Consider the following 19,674-nt stretch of genomic DNA (forward strand, 5'->3'; position numbering starts at 1 on the left):
TATCGGGTGTAATTAACTCGACAAACCTGCGCTCGCTTATATTCTCCATTCCATGAAACGTTATTTCGCGTACCTACTGTTAAATCAAATGTCTGTGAATTTTTACTTGGAATTCGCGTTATGCGTACCTAGAGCGAAACGTGAAAGATATTAATGATTCGTACCGATGCATATAGGTACGAAGATGATGAAGCCAGAGCAGCCAGAGTTGGCAGCCAAACGTGTCGAGTTTTTTTTTGAAAGAGAAAAATGCAGTTTGGTTTCACCCTCGTGATTCCCGGGGGTTTGAGATATTCGTCGTGACCCAAGTTTGTAACGTTATTGTAACGATGAATCTTTAAAAAATAATCGTTATCTAGCAACTTTAGAGGATTACCCGTTTTAACAAAGCACGAACAAACTCCGACTTTGTAAACTCAACTCTTCTCGAGTTATTCTAAAGGTTGCGATATAATATAAGTGGTAATTATTTTTTTTCAATAACGTTACGTAACATCATCCTCGTGATCTCGGGAAAACTGCCGCTCGCAACGACGAACGACTTTTATCTTATTGTTGGTACAATACTTTCTGGCAAAGAATACCTGCCAAGAACGTAAAACTCTTACAGAGATCGAGTTGTTCCTAATATACACAGCGTTGTGTCCGTCCTACTAAAAACTAATTTCGCATGTCTCAGGACGGTTATAGAATCGAGCCGTATAGTTCGACATTAATTTACCTAACCGAGCAACGCGTCATTTCAATTCTCACGTTATAAATACATTATATATTCATACACTATATACATACATATCGATAATACGCCTCACCGTGATTACAATAACAATTTGATATTACAGCACTTTTCTAAGAAACGAAAATTACACCCAGTCTTGTATACAGGTCAAGAGAGGGGGGGTGTAAGGACGGTGATAAGCGATAAAGTGTTGCCGGGCTTGATATAAAACATTCAAAGGAAAGCGTTCTTCCTCGATTCTTGTCTCTTACAAGCTAGCCTGCGCGACGGCTATCTGCGCCAAGATTAAGCCTACGTACACATATACACATATATACATATATATATATATATATATATTATTATTACTACACGTATGCACAATCCAAACGCATCACGCACGCTTATTTCACCGTTTTAAACTGATTCCAGGAAAAACTCCCGCGATTGACCGAGAAAATAATTGATCATCAACCGTTTGAATTCTACCCACGTTGCCGCGATATATATATATATATATATATATTTCTGCATTTAAATTCACTTCTTCTGATTATTGTTTTACCATTTCTTTATTGTGTGTTTATTCTTAACGACGTCGTAAGTCAGGTTAACTCGTGCACGCATTGCGCGTGCAAGTGTGTTGGATACGTAGGTGTAACGTTCCCGATTTAAAGTCAGAGACTCGTGCTCGGAGGAGAAAAATTAACCGGGTTTTTTAAAATTTATATCGTCAATCAAAAGAGTATAACGAGAAATAAAAGCATTCCGCTGCCAATTAGTACAAAAATTGTTGGTAAAAAGAATAGTTAGATAATAACCGTGAAGTTATGCAACAAACTGACGAATGAGTTGAAAAATTAAAGGCAACATTGAAAAAAATGGATCGGTGACGATGTGTAAATAGAACTTAAATATATAAACAGAACTTGTGTGTAATAAATGCAATTAATAGTACCGAGCGGTACTTTTAAATTCATATTCAATAGTTTCTGCAAATGTATTTTTCAACAATTTTTTTCTCGTCCTTTAGAAAGGGTATCATCTACTCCAGCATCGTGAATCGGTACAACCGGATTCTCGCGGTGATCGCAGGATCGAGTTAAGGACCTTAAAAGAATAAATCCGACCCTCGCTCAACCGTCACATAAAGTCGACCCCTGAGGTTGGATAACAGGACGTGTAAGGGTTGGGGGTTTGGGTTTTCGGGCATTTACCTTGTCGCGTTTCACCCTCGGCTGCTGCAATCGGGGAACTTCTATCCCACGCGACGATGAAGCAGGAGGAGGACGTTTGCGAAGAAGGAAGGGGGAGGTTATAAACTGGGTTAATTACCGATGTAACCTCACGTAATTACCGTTCGGGGCGAGGTATCGTCGTAAAAAACACCCTCAGCTCGCGGCTCTCTGAGTCGGTCGGTAGATATTCAAATGACTGCAGGGGTGCTCCGGAGGGATTACATCGATGTCCGAGCCAACGGTGGTGTATCCTTGGCTTTGCGGGCGGACGGTGAACTTGTGAATACATGGCGATGGTGAACGTATACCTTATGGTTGGTACAGACGCGCCGTTTCAACAATTCCCGAACCGACGTTTCCGAGAGAGGAATTAAAACGATCTCGACTAATTTCGAAAAGAAAGTGAAAACGTCGAGTTGTAAGTTGTAACGTCAACGCTTCCCGCGTAGAATCTGTACTACAACGAAAGAAACCGAAAGAGGATGGTGAAAAAATTTACTTCGATCTTCATTGGAGGTCGATGTAGTCGATTCGTTGACACTTTGAATCGTAGCGGCGTTATATCCATTTTTTGGATATTTAGACAACTCTGAAAACATACTTCTTTGCGGTTTTTGGCTATTTCTGGTAGTATACTAACAGGTTTTCAATACTCGAGAGAAATTGTTGCGGTATAATGTTAATTATTATTGTTGGAATGAAATTGATTGAAGATGATCGTGAAAATTGAAGGAACAATTCATTTCCGAGAAAGTTATCTTTTTTCTCTCTCTCTACGCGTATGCATGTTTTACATAAATTAGAAGTATTCGGGGTCGCTGATCACGAATGTGTAATCGGATCTTAAAAATTCGGTATGACGAATCCAAGCAGCGACTCCGCAAACCCCTGCAGAGTCTTTCGGCCGGAATTGATGAGATTCGTAATAAAATATCCCAAAAACCATGGAACACTGTCCTGTGATAAAAGTTCATTCGGTACAATAATGTGCGTCTGAAAGGGTTAAAGGTATCATTGCGACCCTAAAATTTGTACAAACTACCATATTTGGGGCAAGTTGAACCATAATTCAAGATTGAAACTCTGGAAAACCGTGCAATGAAGTAAAAAAGTCCAATAATTGCACCAAAGACACGATAAGAGAGAAAAATGAAAATAAAATTTTGCATCGTAGCAATGACAATTATAACTACACCAAGTGGTAACGAGCACCAAATTTACTCGTATATACGTGATTGTAAAAAACTATTCCAAAACTTTACCTCAACGATCCAAACTACATGTAATAATTTCCTACGATAAGAGAGATTGAAAAATAAAACAAGACTCACATCTCGGAGCAATTTCGTGTGTATAAAAAGTAACGCGCTGCAGGAAGGAAGAACAGTGAAGCATAAAGGAATGTTTCGATGCACCGCGACGTAGAGTTATAGGGTTATAATACGTGTGTGCGGCACACGTGGTTACCTACGGTGTATTTACCATGGCTTGGCATGGATTCCGTAGTGGATAATCGCCGCGGGGATGCGTGTTATACTCGGTTAGAAAAATGTTATGGATTTAAGAGCGTCCGTAGGTTCGGGTAATTAAGACGTTATAGGTCGATATCCGTTCTCCATCCTCCGGACCACCGAATACGCGGCGATGCCTCTCTTTCTTCATTTTATGCCTCCCCTTCGTAGGAAGAGAAGGATACGAAGAAAAAGGTACCGATCATGCCTCGCGCATCGAGCAGCGGCTGTAACATCGTCGCGAGGTGCACAAAAGTCGAGTCCATCCTCCACGTGGGCCGTGGTACGTCCGAGTTGTACTTTCTTCGACTACGAAGTCGAGAAGAGGAAGAAGAAGAAAAAGAAGAAGAAGAAGAATACTCGAGAGGTTTTCTTCTTTCATTCCCGTAAAAACTACGCGTGCGGATTGTTTACGTAATAGAGATTATCCGGTAATAGGTACGTTGTTTGAATAAGAGGAAGTGAAAAAAATAAGACATAACGTGTATACTCTGTAGTAAAAATAAATAGTAAACCTAGAAAATTGTGCGAGAGAGAGAAAGAGGGGAGAGAAAGAGAGAGAGAGCAGTGTATCCTGTACGGATGTTTGGACTACTATAACCTAACGCTTATTTAAATCCATTCCCCAACAGTTGCCAAGTTTTCCCGCACATTACGCAGTCATTCACAGCTCACCTAGTTTTTTTCGATTCATACCAACGAAAATAGCTCTCAATCTCTCTTTACAACCGTAATCCGATCATTGACGAGCCTGATTTCTTGAATGGCGAATGAATTTCCCCCCATTAACGGCACGACGCGTGGTGATAAAATTCGCACGATTCTCGCGCAATTTATATTCTGCATTTCTTACTGAACGGAGATTCACGTCAGCCGCGTAAGGTGGTTGAGTATACCCAATTAATTCGTAAGGGTTCGAATAATGGAGAGGCATGGTGTGAGAATTAGCGGTTCTTCTTCTTCTTCTTCTTCTTCTTCTTCGAGATGTCGAGTGTAACATACATACAACAAGTCGCGGCATATCGGAGCCAGGAAAAGGCGAGGGAAACATACCGAGAATTACAAGAGACCGCTTGCGGGTCGGCCGCATCAACTTTTATAGCATTTTTATGGAGTATCCTAATTGAACGAAGACATTACCCGCCAGCAAGAAAGATACTAGACGAGGGGTCCTCTTACCGACAGACGCAAGTTTCTCTCAGCTCTATACGTGAACTTTGTACGCGTAAACACATTTATACACAGGGCTGCGTACGGAATCGTTCCTGCGGACGTAATAATTCCAGCCAAAGATTATACGACGTACGTGATCCAAAACAACATCATCTGGCTGTAGGTATTCAATATCCTTCCTTCGCGTATACGTACAAATATAATTTATATAAATATTATACGACGGCATAGAAATTTTCGTTAAATAATAACTACTGTATATACAATCCGGATATGTCGGGAATAAAATTAGGGAGGGAATGATCTGTGGAGTGAACCTGCATAAAATTTTCGAAGAAAACAGTCTGATGGTATAATATATATATATACATATACATAAAAGAGAGAAGAAAGTTTGCTTGTACTTTTTATAACGTGCATACTTTTCGTCCCCCTTTTTTTTTTTTTTTTGTTTAAAAACTTGCGTTCAACATTTTATACGCTTTATATGTACACGCGTTATAAACAGACGACAGATTTATCTCTTAGTCGCCTCTTCTTCCCATTGCAAGAGTATCGCGTTTTCATACGCGTTGGGATAGAATTGAAGAAAGGTTCGTTTGCCAAAAGTGATCGAGAGAATGAGTGGAGAAGGCTGTTGGATATCAGTTTTCTTCCTTCCTTCACTTCTGCTATCTAACAAAATCCACCGATATCGTGTTTCATACAGATCCCCGTGTAATCCGGGATCAGGAACGATCTTTTCTTTCTTTTTCATCGTCTCCCGTACACTTTCACGTCATAAAATGCAAACAACGTAACAATAGATTTTTCGCATCGTTACAATTACATTACTTGTACAAAATTTCACGCGAAGATGAAACATTTTGCTTTTTTTTTTTGTTTTGAACATTAACATATACGGACAAATCTTCTTACCTGTAATTCTATCGATATTTACAATCTCCTCGGGTTAAAGAATCTATTTATATACATATATATCCATGATTAGAAATTAAATTCCACTTTCGCAATGAAAATAAATTAATAAACATATGCTATATATATGTATATATAAATATATGCATAAAAGTACGCGGATTAATTTAAGGGATATACAAACTCATCGTCTGGAACATTATTATACATGCAGGCATGTGTTGCATGTATATTAAAATACGCGAAGGAAGATCGTCAAGTCGTATTTGTTCGAAAATTTGACGATGCGCACCGAATGCCCTGAATGCATGAATGCATGCATGCGACGTGATGTGTATTTTACGGATTATTATCTCTCCGCGAGGAAGGAGCAAAATGTCGGTAAAAGAGAACGTTTAACGACCCCGAGGCATGGTTTTTAATCGAGGTATAGCAGGTACACCTCTAAGGCACGGCAAAAGGATCAGCTCTTCGCGGTTAAGTGAATTATTTCTTCTTTTTTTCCGCACGTCCCCCGTGCAACTCTTTATCGACGTATACATACAGTACCTGTACACGGCACAAATTTTCTTCCCTTTTTTTCCATCCCTGTATCTCGCTCTCGATTATTTTCTTTTTTTTTTTTTTGTACAATGTTATTTCTTCGTCCTTTTTTAAAGATTTTTGTTACACGGTGCCCAGTTTTACTTTTTATCAATCTCCCTAATAAATCAAGTGCCTCGAACCCGAACACGTACGTATATTGCGTATGTATACGTGCGTGTACAGACGACGTAAATATGTATATCGGTTACGGCTACTCTTTGCCGTGCGTAAAGCTGCAGTTTCGAAATAAGCGTAACCAGAGTTGCGAGTCGACGATTGATTAAATTACAGCGATGGCAAATAGATGGACGGGCGAAGTCCAAAAATAACAATCGTAAAATAATTATTATAAAATTTTTTCTTCTTTTTCTCTTTCCTTCTCTTTTCGTTATGTCGAAAGTTGTAACGAACAACGCAGTGATTTGCATCAAACAATAATGGACGAAAAATTCCTCGTATTTTTATCGTCGATCGATCGAAATTTTATTTCAACAATTGCAATGATTTAATGATAAATAAATTTTCACATATCTTCGAATCTGACGGAGGTATATATTGTAATTTTCCAAAACAATATCGTCAATCGTTTCTTTACAAGCAACAGATTCATGCCGCACGATACATTATTACGCGATAAAGAGAAATTGGAACGGCCACCCAAGTCGACGGATGATCTTTGACGTAAATCGAAATAAAGCGTCGCGGTATTTAGGTGTGCGAAATGTGATTTCGCGCTTTAATAATTCGCGTCGTCGACGATAATAAATATCTAGCAGCTTGCGTATGCGTACAGCAAAAGGCGGAATGAAAGTGGAGGAGAATGAGGAGGAGGAGGAGGAGGAAGAGGAATGAGAGCGCGCAATTTCATTCGAGTCAACCTCTGCATCCATCCCCCCGCCTCCCTCTTTTTCTTTGCGCAATTATCACCTATACACACGCACGTCTTGTAACAATGATCGTGGCTGATATAACGCTTCACGTATTATGCACATATACGAATGATGCGGTGCGTTATGCCATGCAGCAAAACACCAGGTTTGGTCATTCAAGCTCGTTACATCGCACGATAGATATAAAACGGGGTTTGTTGTACGATGTACAAGGAATTCCATGCGAATCCAAACAACGTCCGACCCTCGCCATTTTTGATTTAGTTAAAAAAAAAAAAAATTATGCAAGTAGGTATATAAATATCAAAGGTATCACACCTACCTAATTGCGTATACAACAAGGAATATAATTGACGTGACGTACACGAAGACATAAACCGATTATAACAACCTGACGTGATAACCCATGTAGGTGCAATATTATGCGCAGGTACGCGATGTACGATGCATTCAGCATCGAGAATAACACGTACATGTGGGTGGTGTACGATGATAGAGTTGTGCATAGGATTCGCTGTTTTAACGAGGTGTTGTTATATTACATGTATAAATTTGCAAAGGCGATTAATAATCGCAGTGTTATTACACCGCACACCCTTCGGCTGCCGATTCTTTCTGCGTTCGTTAACGAGTAACGAGTAAATTTACGACCAAGACAAGGATTAAATATATATTGTTGATTAACGCAACTCGAAGAATTTGAAAATTTTTCCAAATTTTTCAAATTCGCAACTATTCAACCCCGCCCCCGTTCATAGTTACCAAAATTCGGTCATCCCAAAATAAAAATCAGTTACATCGCGTTGCGTTACTTTTACCAAGCGTCGATTACTTACAATACAACCACGTCGTATTTATACACCTTCCACATAACGCGATGCCCGCAATTTTATGGCTCGCGTACGCGTATCCGTATACACACGTACATACACACGGATAAAAATAATTGCCGCGCACGCATCCATCAATCGTGGGATCAAGATCGTTAATTTATCAGCAGTAGCTCGGATCGTTCTACATACCTACACATTTGCTTCAACGACACACAATCGAAACGTTATTGCGCGCACGAATGAGAAGAAGATACGCGTTACAAGAAACAAATACCGCATGCTTCTCATCGAGTGCCGTTCAAACTAGATCGATCTAGTTTTTCATTTTGTATCCTCTTGACGGATAATATATCTCTCTCTCTCTCTCTCTAGAATTTTTTCCTCATATTTTTTATCGCTATAACGTGTGTCAATTTGTCACCGTCTGCGGACGGTGAGAAAACCTTTCGTGTTATACTTTAAAGGAAATCGGAGAGTTTTAAGCTGTGCATCTTGTTTCCATGTATAATATATATGTATATATATATGTGTGTGTGTGTGCGCAACAAGATTTTCTCAGAGACAAGGATCATCTTCTTGGTGTAGCCAGTGCAAAGGCGTGTCTCTGCAGTCTCTGTTACTTGTATACACATATATTATGCAGTATGCAGCAGCAGCAGGCCTCCACGCATGCCTAGGGATGCAGAGAGCGATGATGCTGCCGTGGAGTCATTAGTCTGTCTCGATTGATCAAAAGGGCCTTCCGTGCTCGACGAAGCTGAGGCAAAAGCTGAAGATGCTTGCAACGGAGTTCAAATCCAGCGACGAGTACTGTGACGATGATAATGCCAACGACGACAACGACAATAATAATAATAACGTACATGATAATTGTCGAGCATATTTATACGTCAGTGTCAAATTACGGTCGAGAAAGAAGAGGAAATAAAAAAAAAATAAAACATTTAACAAGATGAAAAATAAACATTCCAGATGCACCGCGGAGAAGGAGAGAAAGAGAAAGAGAGTTTTCTCACATCACTCATTTTCTTTTTATATATATATATATATATACATATATTTTCTGAAACACCCCAACGTCAGTTTCTTTGGAATGTGTTAAAATTAACTTTTATTTCACTAAATCTAGTTTATATTATATAACACCGGACTGCAGCGGCGACGATGACGAAGAATTGAATTAAATCGTCATCGTGCAGCAGCGACCTGTCCTAATGCGGGTTGCATTGCACTGTACAAAGAAAAAAAAGGATGAATAAGAAGGAGAAGAGTATAGAAGAGAGTCTTGGCTGATGCATAGTAGCCGCTGCATCAGCGGTGCAGCCGATGTTCGTGGGTAACGAGTTGCCTTAATCAGCCGGTAAGGTGTCACAGAATTTAAAAAGTAGAGGTGCGAGGTGTTTAAGAAACGAGATGGAGAATGAGAGCGAGAGAGCCGACGAACATGAGATCCTCATCCCAAATAGAGGGAGGGTCTGATCCATACCGAACAACACGCGTTGCGCATCTCGAGGAATCTGACTCAATTAAGTACTAACAGATAGAAAAAAACACGTACAAAACTTCCCCCTAACAGAGAAAAACAAAAAAAAAAGAACTCCCATTAAACCCAAAACAAAAATGGAAGAAGAAACGGAACGTAGAATATATATTGTGTGAAATCACTACTGACTCAACAGTGGTTAGGTGCTGACTTTTTTTCCCTCGCGCGTGAAAAAATTCATTTGTTACGGTAACTAGAAAAACTGAGTAAAACAAGTATCGTTAAAAAAAAACCGTTTGAATATCGTTGGAACCATTTTTGCGCTATCGTCGATTTTTTTTTTTTTTTGGTAATCGCAACGCAAAATCAGTTCGCGAGGTTTACTCTACTTTTCTAGTCAAACCAGGCTTTAACGTCAATTTATTCTTGCACGAGCATTAAATTTTCGCAACGATTGAAAGAAAATCTAGCAACAGCGATCGTAACGAGAAAGAATAGCAAGGGATACCAGAGTTTCCGGTAACGGCTAGAAAACTAATTTTCATTCGATCGTGGTGAAAAAATGAAAGATAGTTAAGGACCGAGCGGTAACCGGAACTAAAAATTTCTCTCAGTGTACGCATATACGTGTATATGTATATGTATGAAATCCATTAGCGATTATACAAGCGACGTTGATCTAGATTATACGTCGTCCAAAGGTTTAACCCAAGTGCAACGGGGGAAGTCGGACGGGGCGAGGGACGGAGGAGGTTTGCAAAAGCCTTTAACCCGGTCGTTGAACTCGCGTCTTACGATTAGAATGAGACTACGTAACGTCACGTATGTGAATCGCTACTTCGATACATATGTATCCACATGCGTGTACATATAAATATTTATTTATATATACACACTGTTGCACGTACCATACGTACATGTATGCAAATTGACGTGTGTGTGTGTGTGTGTGTGTGTTGTAATTTCGTGACGGCTATCTGTTTATCCGAGAAACAAACGTATTGTGCAACACACGTTATACGTGTACATATGTACAGGGATCGAGTAAATGCATAATTCCGGGTGAATTGGGACTACCGAGTACAACGCATGTATGTACAAACCTATATACCAAACACCATCTCTGTATAAAATTCATTTGTGTTTTACAGGCGAGAAGAAGTGTTGAAGGAATGAACGAGTCGCGTGTGATGTACATATACGTATATACGACCGCATCGCTATAATCGGCGTATAAAATTAAAGTACTTCCGTGTCTGTCTACTAATTGTACGAGTCATGCGGAATATGTATACACGTTACGTGTAATTTTTTATTACGGTTTGACAACGGAGTTGGAAAACTTTTAGGGGATGCTCTGATCGATTTCGACGCAACCGTAATAGCAAATTCGTACAATTTGTGACGTTTCGTTATTTCTCCGTGAAATGATATCATGCGTGCAGAACGGAGCTGTTAAGCCCTTTCTTGCGTTCGAGAAAAGTCCGAGATTTTGATAGAAATCGACCCCCTTAAGAGTGTTTCTCATTGATGAAATTAGTAACTAACGTCACTTTAACGATGCATATTCATGAGAAAATCGTTGGCTTCGCGACCTCGGCAATGTCCGATATTCATTAAACCGTGACAAACAAAAGATACTCTCACTTTGAAACACCGACTCCTTGAAAGTAATTTAAAAATAAAGAAGTAATGATTTTTTTCCCTAATGTTTCTTGACGTCAACTTTAACGTTACCAATTTCAGCCTGATCGAGATCTCGCGTCATTATCCTTGGACTTGGACTTGGACTTGGACTTGGTAAAAAAAAAAAAAAAATGGAGACAGGGGACGGGGGCACAAAATTTAGGGCAAAGTTTGTCGGCCGCGGTACCCTTGAAGATTATTTGACAGAGGCGCCGACCCGGCGACGTTTCACGAAGAAAAGACACTGCAATGGACAGGCAGACATGCCCTTTTATTATCAAGGTACCCAGCTTTTTTTCCTGGGAGATGCACAATGTACGTGATCCAGGAGGAGGAGGAGGAGGAGGGGTTGAATAATTAAAATTGAGGAGTCAATCGTAGGAGGGTTCAAAGGAATTAAAACATCCACTGTCAACATCGACACCGAGAAGAGACATCGTGTAAAATATTAAGAGAACGTTAATTGCATATATATATAATAGTTTCTGATCATACGGCGAAAAATAAGAGAGACGGAACACACAGAGAAAAGAATTAAATAAGAAATAATAAATTAAGGTCGTGTTAACACAGATCGTCATTTTACCGCTGATCATCGCTACGACGAAAACGATCGAAGGTCCGCTGCGACCGATGAAGGAAAATTAATCATGCCAATTAAACACTTAATTACACTGGATTCCTCCATAATTTTACCCGTGTATCCATATAGAGACGTAGTTTATACACCGACGTCCTCCTAATCCGTGTATTTTATTATTTATACAATATACGTATATTTACGCGTGTGTGTGTGTGTGTGTGTGTGTGTGTATATATATATATATATATATATCCTATGGTTACCGTACACTGCATGGAAACGGTGTGCAATGTCGACGCTTGCGTTTTGATAGATGATTCGAAATCTAATGGTAAGAAGAGAACATGAATATATGTTGATATGGTTTACGGGATTTCTTTGACGTCAGAGATGATCTAGTCAAGCGAGGTGCTGCGGAGATGCGGTTTAAAGAACTCTCGCGTAATTAATGCGTGTGTAAGGTAAGCGCAACGATGTCCAGACACGTGCAGGGTTTGAAAGGTTCACGATTCAATCAACGCCTAGGCTTTAACTCGAATAACGTTTGTATGTTTACATCTGCATGTATTATAATAATAATCAATAATAATAACAATCTATAATCTATAATCACGCGGTACTTCGAACGAATTTCCGATGACGCGACGGAGCGTTGCAGGAGTTATTTTGTTATCTCTTACAATCAGCTCGGCTAGCACCACGTTTCAAGATCTTCGAACACGATTTGCAACCCGGTTCGCTCGACGTAATTGCGTTATAAATACTCGACTCGCTTAAGTACCTACTCTGATTGCTTGCTGCCGCTGGTGCTGAGCTGGAAGAAAACGAACGCCGCCGGAATCCGCGGAGCTAATTAAGTCATTGCATTGGGATGATGTTGGAGGAGGAGAGGAAAGGAAAGCGACGCGAGTGTCGGTGAGTGGAGTGAAGGATCGAGTAGAATTGAAACGTAGTTGTTGAGTTACAGCTGTAGATGGAATTGCGTGAAAATGGGGTAAGGTTTTTCCCTAAATTCTGTTATGGTTTCACGTAAGATTTCTAGGTTCAGTTTCCTTGATATCAGGTTTACACGAACCTTGCCATGGTTAAATATGGGCGCTAAACTTTGACTCGGGTACCGGAGTAATATCTTCTACGAATAATGTTTTCCGATGCGCGAAGGAATCGAGAGTCCGTTAAACGCGTCGCAGGAATTCCAAATCGGTCGGAGAAAACCTGGATTTCTAAGAGATCAATAAAATCTATTATTTATAGAAGAAGAAGAGGAGGAACGGCGATCGAGTGACGTGCACGATTCAACCCGCGAGGATTGAGACCGCAATGTAACTCGAGCAGGGTTGCTCGGCGATAAAGATTCCGACTCGACCCTATCTCGGTCAAGAGTTTCTCACCTTTTTCTATTTTCTCCTCTCCTAGTCCACCTTTCGAAACGTATCCGACGAATACCGATGCGTATAATAGTTGCAGGTCGATTTTTCACCCGTAATTTCAAATTCTCGTTTCGGAATTTCAACTTAGACGCAACCCTGTTTGGTCCAACATGGAGGGAAAGGATTATTTTAGTTCGATTCGAACAAATGCTATGGTAAAATGCGGCAAACGCGATGCTTACTCAAGTCAACGAAATACTTGTGACAACTTAATGTAGAATCGAATCAAGCCTCTGAATGATTATGCTGTTTTATCTATTTATTCAAGACAACACGGCGCGAGTTTCTTGCAATAATGTGTATTTTGTATCGAGAAAATGTGTGATTGAAATGACTGAAAATTTGATTGAGCGCATCTCAATGGTTTTGTTTTAAAAATGTGAAATTGTTGTACCGAAACAAACTGAGCTTGTTTTAATTCACGTTTTGTCGAGTCAAGAGATCAATGGTTGAAACAGGTAATGAATTTTGTCGTTACAAAAATCTTTTGCATTGACCGAACATTTGAGTTATTCAAACCCACAAGACGTATTCTTCGAACGATATCATTTATATCTAGTGACTCAAAATTTTGCTGGATTTACTCGACATTCAATGGATAAAACGCGAAAACTTATCGTCGTGTATGTACGATTTTACAACAATCTTTGAAGCGACTTTCGTATCGAGAAAGTTCATCGCCTAGTGGCCGTTTATAGTACCAGCATACCGATGTTTGCGACGAATATATTCTCTACTTGTTTCAAAGCAAAGTGTTGTTTATTTTACCTCGTAAACAAATCAGTGCAACCGATTCAACGAGTTGCGCCAAACAACCTCCGATTAGATCAACGAAGTACGGCATTCGGATCGATGTAAATTTTTTGTTGGCTAAATTCACGTACCTATTTGATTTGAAGTACCTAATCGTTTGTGCCGACGAACATGCTGCTTGGAGGAACAATGCGATAAACGTCGAATGAAATGATATTCAGTCGACTCAATTTCGGAAACACATCGAAAGCTTCACTCGCTCGCGACAAGAAAGGCTTTCTCCGAATCAAGGCATTCGCTTGACTAAATCGAGATTGTTGAATCGTTGTCATCGTATTTGAATTAAATTGACGAAAACAAAATCTGTTTGTTTGGTTCAAGAATTCCTTTCCCTTCGTGCGTAGAAACTGTGAGAAAGCAGCGAAAGTGAAAATCCCTTCAACGGGGCGGAATTTCTTCTTTATCTTTCTTTTTTTTCCCGGTGAAACGACTCGAGCTGCACAATGTAATATCTCTAGTCAACTTCTCCAAGCATCTCAAGGTAGAAAATAAAACAAGATATCGATCTAAATATCGTCCTATAATTTTGCCAACTTTACGAGCCCGCAATCAAGGCCGGTGGTCCTCCCTCCAGTATTCGAGAGACTGGAAAGCCGCGAGAAACTCTCTCTCATTTTTCCCTCCCAGGGTTAGCGTTTTGGACGTGCGGTTAAGCCATTTTCTATAATATTACCCGACACCCCGTAGCGAACGAGTGGCCGAAAACTATATTGCGATCAAGATAACGATCCGTGATCTCGGCCGCAGCACATTTGGAAAACAAACATTTACCCCCCAAAAAAAAGAAAAAAAAAAATGTACCTAGATCCAAGCGATGTTGCTACCGCTACAGCGTAAGTCAACTTTCAGTTATAGCTTCTTTTTTTTTTTTGGACGCGGATTTTAGGGCTCAACGGTATTTCTATTTTTTTCACCGCCTTCTCTCTTTCTTCTTCCTCCATATAGAAGTAGGAGGAGGAGGAGGAGGAGGAGGAGAAGACCGAGCATAGTTGCGTTTAAACGGCGCAACGGAGTGCGGGATATATAATTTTTTATTTCAACTATTCCGACACATTTTTCTTCTTTTTTTTTTTTTTGTTTCCTCGAGACGGTTTTTACACCGGGGCGCCATATATAAATACGTACCTACAGCCGCAAAGTGCTCGCAGTAAGTCTTTGCTTTACGATTTGTTGTACGACGTTAAGTTACACTTTACGCGCCTCTGAACTAAATCAAAAACTTCACCTCGCCTTTTCTTCGGTTCCTTTTACACGACGCGTGTGTTTGTATGTGAACACATGCACGCGACACCGTGTTTTTCTTTTTTCTATTTTTTTTTTTTTTATTTCAAGTTGTAAAACGTACAGGCCGCACGCACACTCTCGCGACGATATGTAAAAGGATGACTGAAATGTCGGGCATAAATCTATACATACGTATACACAATAAATTCATACGTGTATAAGTAATATTCACGTGCAATGTAACGGATAGTTTCGAATCGCCGATAAATCATATCGCAGTTTAGGGTAATAACGTTTTACGCGTCGTCGGCAAGACGGAAAGCTTCCAAGGATTACGAACCGCATAATGCAGGGATAAGAAAAAATGAAAAAATGAGACGCTCGCATTTTAGTTTCCGCTTTACGCGCAAGTTGTATACGTATATGGATAGTTTGGAATCGAACGGGTGGTCCAGGAGGATTTTCGGGAAGCGTGTAATCTTCTCGAGGAATGATGGTACGTGAAGAAGCGAGGAGGATCAACTCTCGGCGATCCTTTGCCGAAATTATAGAGGCCGGCGATTCGGAAAGCCCGGTTTCACGAATTCGTAAAAAGACAGACGTAAAATGAAACTTACAAATATCACTGTTTCGTGAAAAAGTTCCGGAGTTGTACGTATAACAGCAAAGTTTAAATGTTTCAAATTATGAGGTGTAAAATTTTATCGCACCCTGTTAAATAACGTTAATTAATTACGTCGTCTCAAGAAATAAACGCGAGTATAAAAAGATGCGAATTGCTCTTCGCGTCGTGGCTCTAAATGATAAACAAGTACGACAAAGTAGATTTTAATAAAAATAGAAAGTAAAAAAAAAAACAAGATTACGCAATATCTGCTAATTTTCTTAACGTTAGTTACGTCGGCGGTGATTCGGTGATGAAAATTATTTTTCAGATGTACCTGAAGCAATAGAAAATAAAAATTTCATTGCAGAGAATTGCTTTTCGTCTCGTGTATAAGCAAGTTTATAGATAGTTGTACAAGTTTGGTTTAAAATTAAAATTGTCGGACGGTGTGTATAATATATGTAAAGGTGAAAATGAGACGAGACAGTAATTAGAGATAAGATTGAACTGACAATGAGCGCGGGTGGCGAGAAGTGATTAAAAAATAATTAGGATCGCTCAGCGGCTTGTTTTGGTCTGTACGGAAAGAAATAAATCGTCAAAGATTCGATCGAGGAATTTTCTCTCAATGCCGGATTTTACTCAATTATACATTGATTACAACGCCGTGTCGAAATAAATAACTTCCCTGCCTTCGTATTGGATATTTCGAGAATTCGTTGAAAAACTCGTTATAATACGTCATGCCTTATACGCGTCGGAAAATATTTCTATTCTCTACGTTGGTTTATTATTATACAGGCATGAAAATCACCGCGATTAATTAATTGAACCTCAGATCTCAGATAAGGACAATTTCAACGCGTTCACGTTCGAATTGCATTATATGTATATATTTACGTAGACGAGAAGAATTGATCTGTCAAAAATATTAATAATTGTGGGAAAGAGAAATGATCAGGCGAGACGATTTGCATTTTTATACGTATATGTATAATAATTATATATAATATTAAATATATATGATAAGTTCCGCATACCAATCGCTCATCATTTATACGCGTCAAAACTACGAAAATGGAACAGAGTTGTAATTTTCCCCCGTTCGATTATTGTCCTTTCAAAAGAAGCGCATTTTCCCAACTTTCCGTTTCTCTCTCTCTCTCTCTCTTTTTAACTCCACCCAACAGTGGACAATAAGACTGACTACTCCTCTCCGATAATTGGCTGCAGGAGTCGTAGCGTAGAGTAGGTACGAAGTAGTTTTATCTTCGCATTAGACCTGCGTGTGGTCCTCGATGTAAATGCAGTACAGTCAGCGGTAGGCAGCGAGTATTTCACGTAGTTATTGACGATAAGCGCGTATATTTAAGCGAGAGAGAGAGAGAGAGAGAGAAAGCCGAACTTAGTAACGTTAACCAGACGAAACATCGTGGAAAAAAATCGTTGTTGTACAATTTCAGAAGAAGAACTTTCCAAAATATGAACATATTTTCTTTGTTGTCATCTACTAACTGAGTTTAATAAAATCCTTAGGGACCCCAAGTAACAATATTTCTGAACATGAATGCATCGTTAAAGTAACGTTACCAACTTCAACCCCATAGAGAGAGACGAAGTACGGCCGATAAGCTTCTCGACTTCTTCGCATGCGTTGCAGCGTTGAAAAAACACACGACTGATTGTACGAGCTGCGCAATAAGACGAGGGTTTAAAGGGAAACAAAAAAAAATAAATAAATAAAACTAAAAAATTTCCTCCGTACCTACGAAATTTCAATTTCCGATTTCGTAAGCGTGATAAAACGCGCCTCGATATCCTTGACGATCTCCTTGACATCCACCCCCGAAATCGGAATGAAAACCCGCGGACCACACAAGCTGCGATAGACTTGAGCGCGTTTGAAGGAGTGACGAAAATTTAGGGTCACTCCGATTTCGTTAATTTACGGCACCGATCACCTTTCGACGTCGGGTCGTCGCCGTAATTTCGTTCCGGTTTTATTGCCGTTAGATTTTCGCTTTGATCGGGGTCAGAGCTTTCACCCCTCGCCTGCACAATCAATTTCCTTGTAAGCTCTCAACGCTACACAAAACGTATAGCGACTACGACGTAGTTTAGTATTTCGATGTTTAAGAAAAAGGAGAAGAAAAGAGAAGAGTTAAGGTCTCGTTCACCGCCGACGACGACGCGCTCATTGTATCAAAATACACGAATAAAACTGACGACATTTAAGAGGGAAATAAATATATAGACGTGTAAAAAAATAAAAAAAAAAAAAAAGGACGATCTCATATCTCGAATCGAGTCGAATACTCGTAAATACATAAACAGTGCCGCGTACAAGGTGGTTCGGGGGGGCTAAATACGTACCTGGGACAACAGGTACTTGGATCAAGGGGTCAGATTATACGCTTGGTGGAAGGACCCCTAAATCCCTCGACGACGGCGCGTTTGTTTTATTAAATTCAGATAAAATTTAATTAATGCTTTTCAGTGCTGTACGGTCTTCGGCAAGGCGCGAGAATAAGGACCTGTTGCTGATGACGAGATGAAAATGAAAAGAAAAGAAAAGAAAAGAGAAGAGAAGAGAAGGAAAAAACAACGAAACCGTACGAGTTAACGGACTCTAGACAAAACATTATAGGTATACGATCTTATACGGGGTTTGTGTTATGCGCCCCTTTTACAAATCCTCCAACCCGTACTTTGAGTTGTTGCCTCTGCATCTCTGACGTCTGTTTTACGTTAAAACTTCCCCCCTCTGGATTTCCTCTTATATTTACACAAGACTGTGTTTGCACCGAGCTGTGAATAATCCTTCGGATATGTATACGAATATGTATGCGTACTTGTAACGAGACGCATCTTGAATTCGGATCATTCTACAAGCAATATGCCGTTCGAATTGCGGTTTGTGCGACTATAGACACGGACCGTGAATCTTTGTCTAGTTTTTAACGCACGAATGGGTGATTTGAATTGTACAAAGTGTGGAAAATAGTTGGAGGAAATTTGTTACGGCAATACTCGTTGCAAGCACGTTCGAATAACAACGTAAACGAAGAAGAATGTTGCTTCATGCCCCAAGTTATTAAAGTTATTGTATGTAGTTGTTTTGCAACTTGAGAGGATTACCTGAAATTTCGTAAACCGTAAATACGTATCGGTGTTTTTTCTCAACCTTTCGATACACGGTAACGTTACAAACTTCAGCCTCGTGAATAAGTACAGGAATTTACGCAAACATTTTCTTACGGTATTCAGAAAGGATGAAACACCAACCGCGTCGTTATCGCTGCGGTCTCCACATTAGCGTTATATTCGAGTTTCAAAGTCGAGTACATTCGAGTTACTCAGCAAGACCGGCGTGACTGAACAAAGACAAAACTCGCAAATCGCCGCCGTATATCAAAGGGCAGGAAGGCGGTAAACAAACAAACGACAATCGCGGCGGGCGATCCTCGGACTATGTTAGGTTAGGTTAACTTGGGCTAGGTTAGGTTAGGTTAGTTTAAAGCGTAGACGGGACTTCTTACCTTCCGCAGCTTGAGGGCATGGACCGGGTTGCGTTTGAGGTGCTGATCGGCCACGTAAACGGCGACGACGCTTCCCAAGGCGAGTCCCAGGGTCGCCCTGAGGCTTCTGGATGTCCGTGGTCCCTGCCTGGAGCTGAAATCCCGACCGGCGCGGAGAAAAGAACGAGAAAACAGAGCGGAGCGAAATGACAGAGAAGCGAGAGCCGCCATGTTGAACGACGCACTGCGCCGCCGGTTCGAGGCGCGCGCATCTCTCGGCTAAACTCTCGGCTTCCGAAGCAGACGACGCGACGTGTTCAAATATAAACTCTCTTCTGACTACCTGCCTGCCTCGGCTATTTGCGTATACAGCGGACAACGGACGTTTACGCGGCTTCGTAAATCCTAGATTCGTTCTTAATACTTACTAGTCGATAACCGTAGTTGGTTGGGTTGTCACAACT

General features: G+C 40.2%; 1 protein-coding gene across 7 annotated transcripts in view; it reads right to left on the minus strand.

The window, feature by feature from the left end:
• The window catches only part of LOC124186235 (calcium uptake protein 3, mitochondrial), a 35,676-nt gene extending 16,210 nt beyond the window's left edge, over positions 1–19,466 (minus strand). For all 7 annotated transcript variants that reach the window (XM_046577762.1, XM_046577760.1, XM_046577757.1 and 4 more), the window contains exon 1: positions 19,232–19,466. In XM_046577762.1, the coding sequence (XP_046433718.1) occupies positions 19,232–19,441 (210 nt within the window). In that variant the 5' untranslated portion in view covers positions 19,442–19,466. The remainder of the gene's footprint in view (positions 1–19,231) is intronic.
• Between the last annotated feature and the right edge of the window lie 208 nt (positions 19,467–19,674).

The sequence above is a fragment of the Neodiprion fabricii genome, chromosome 7 (genome assembly GCF_021155785.1).
Source record: "Neodiprion fabricii isolate iyNeoFabr1 chromosome 7, iyNeoFabr1.1, whole genome shotgun sequence".
Classification (NCBI taxonomy): domain Eukaryota; kingdom Metazoa; phylum Arthropoda; class Insecta; order Hymenoptera; family Diprionidae; genus Neodiprion; species Neodiprion fabricii.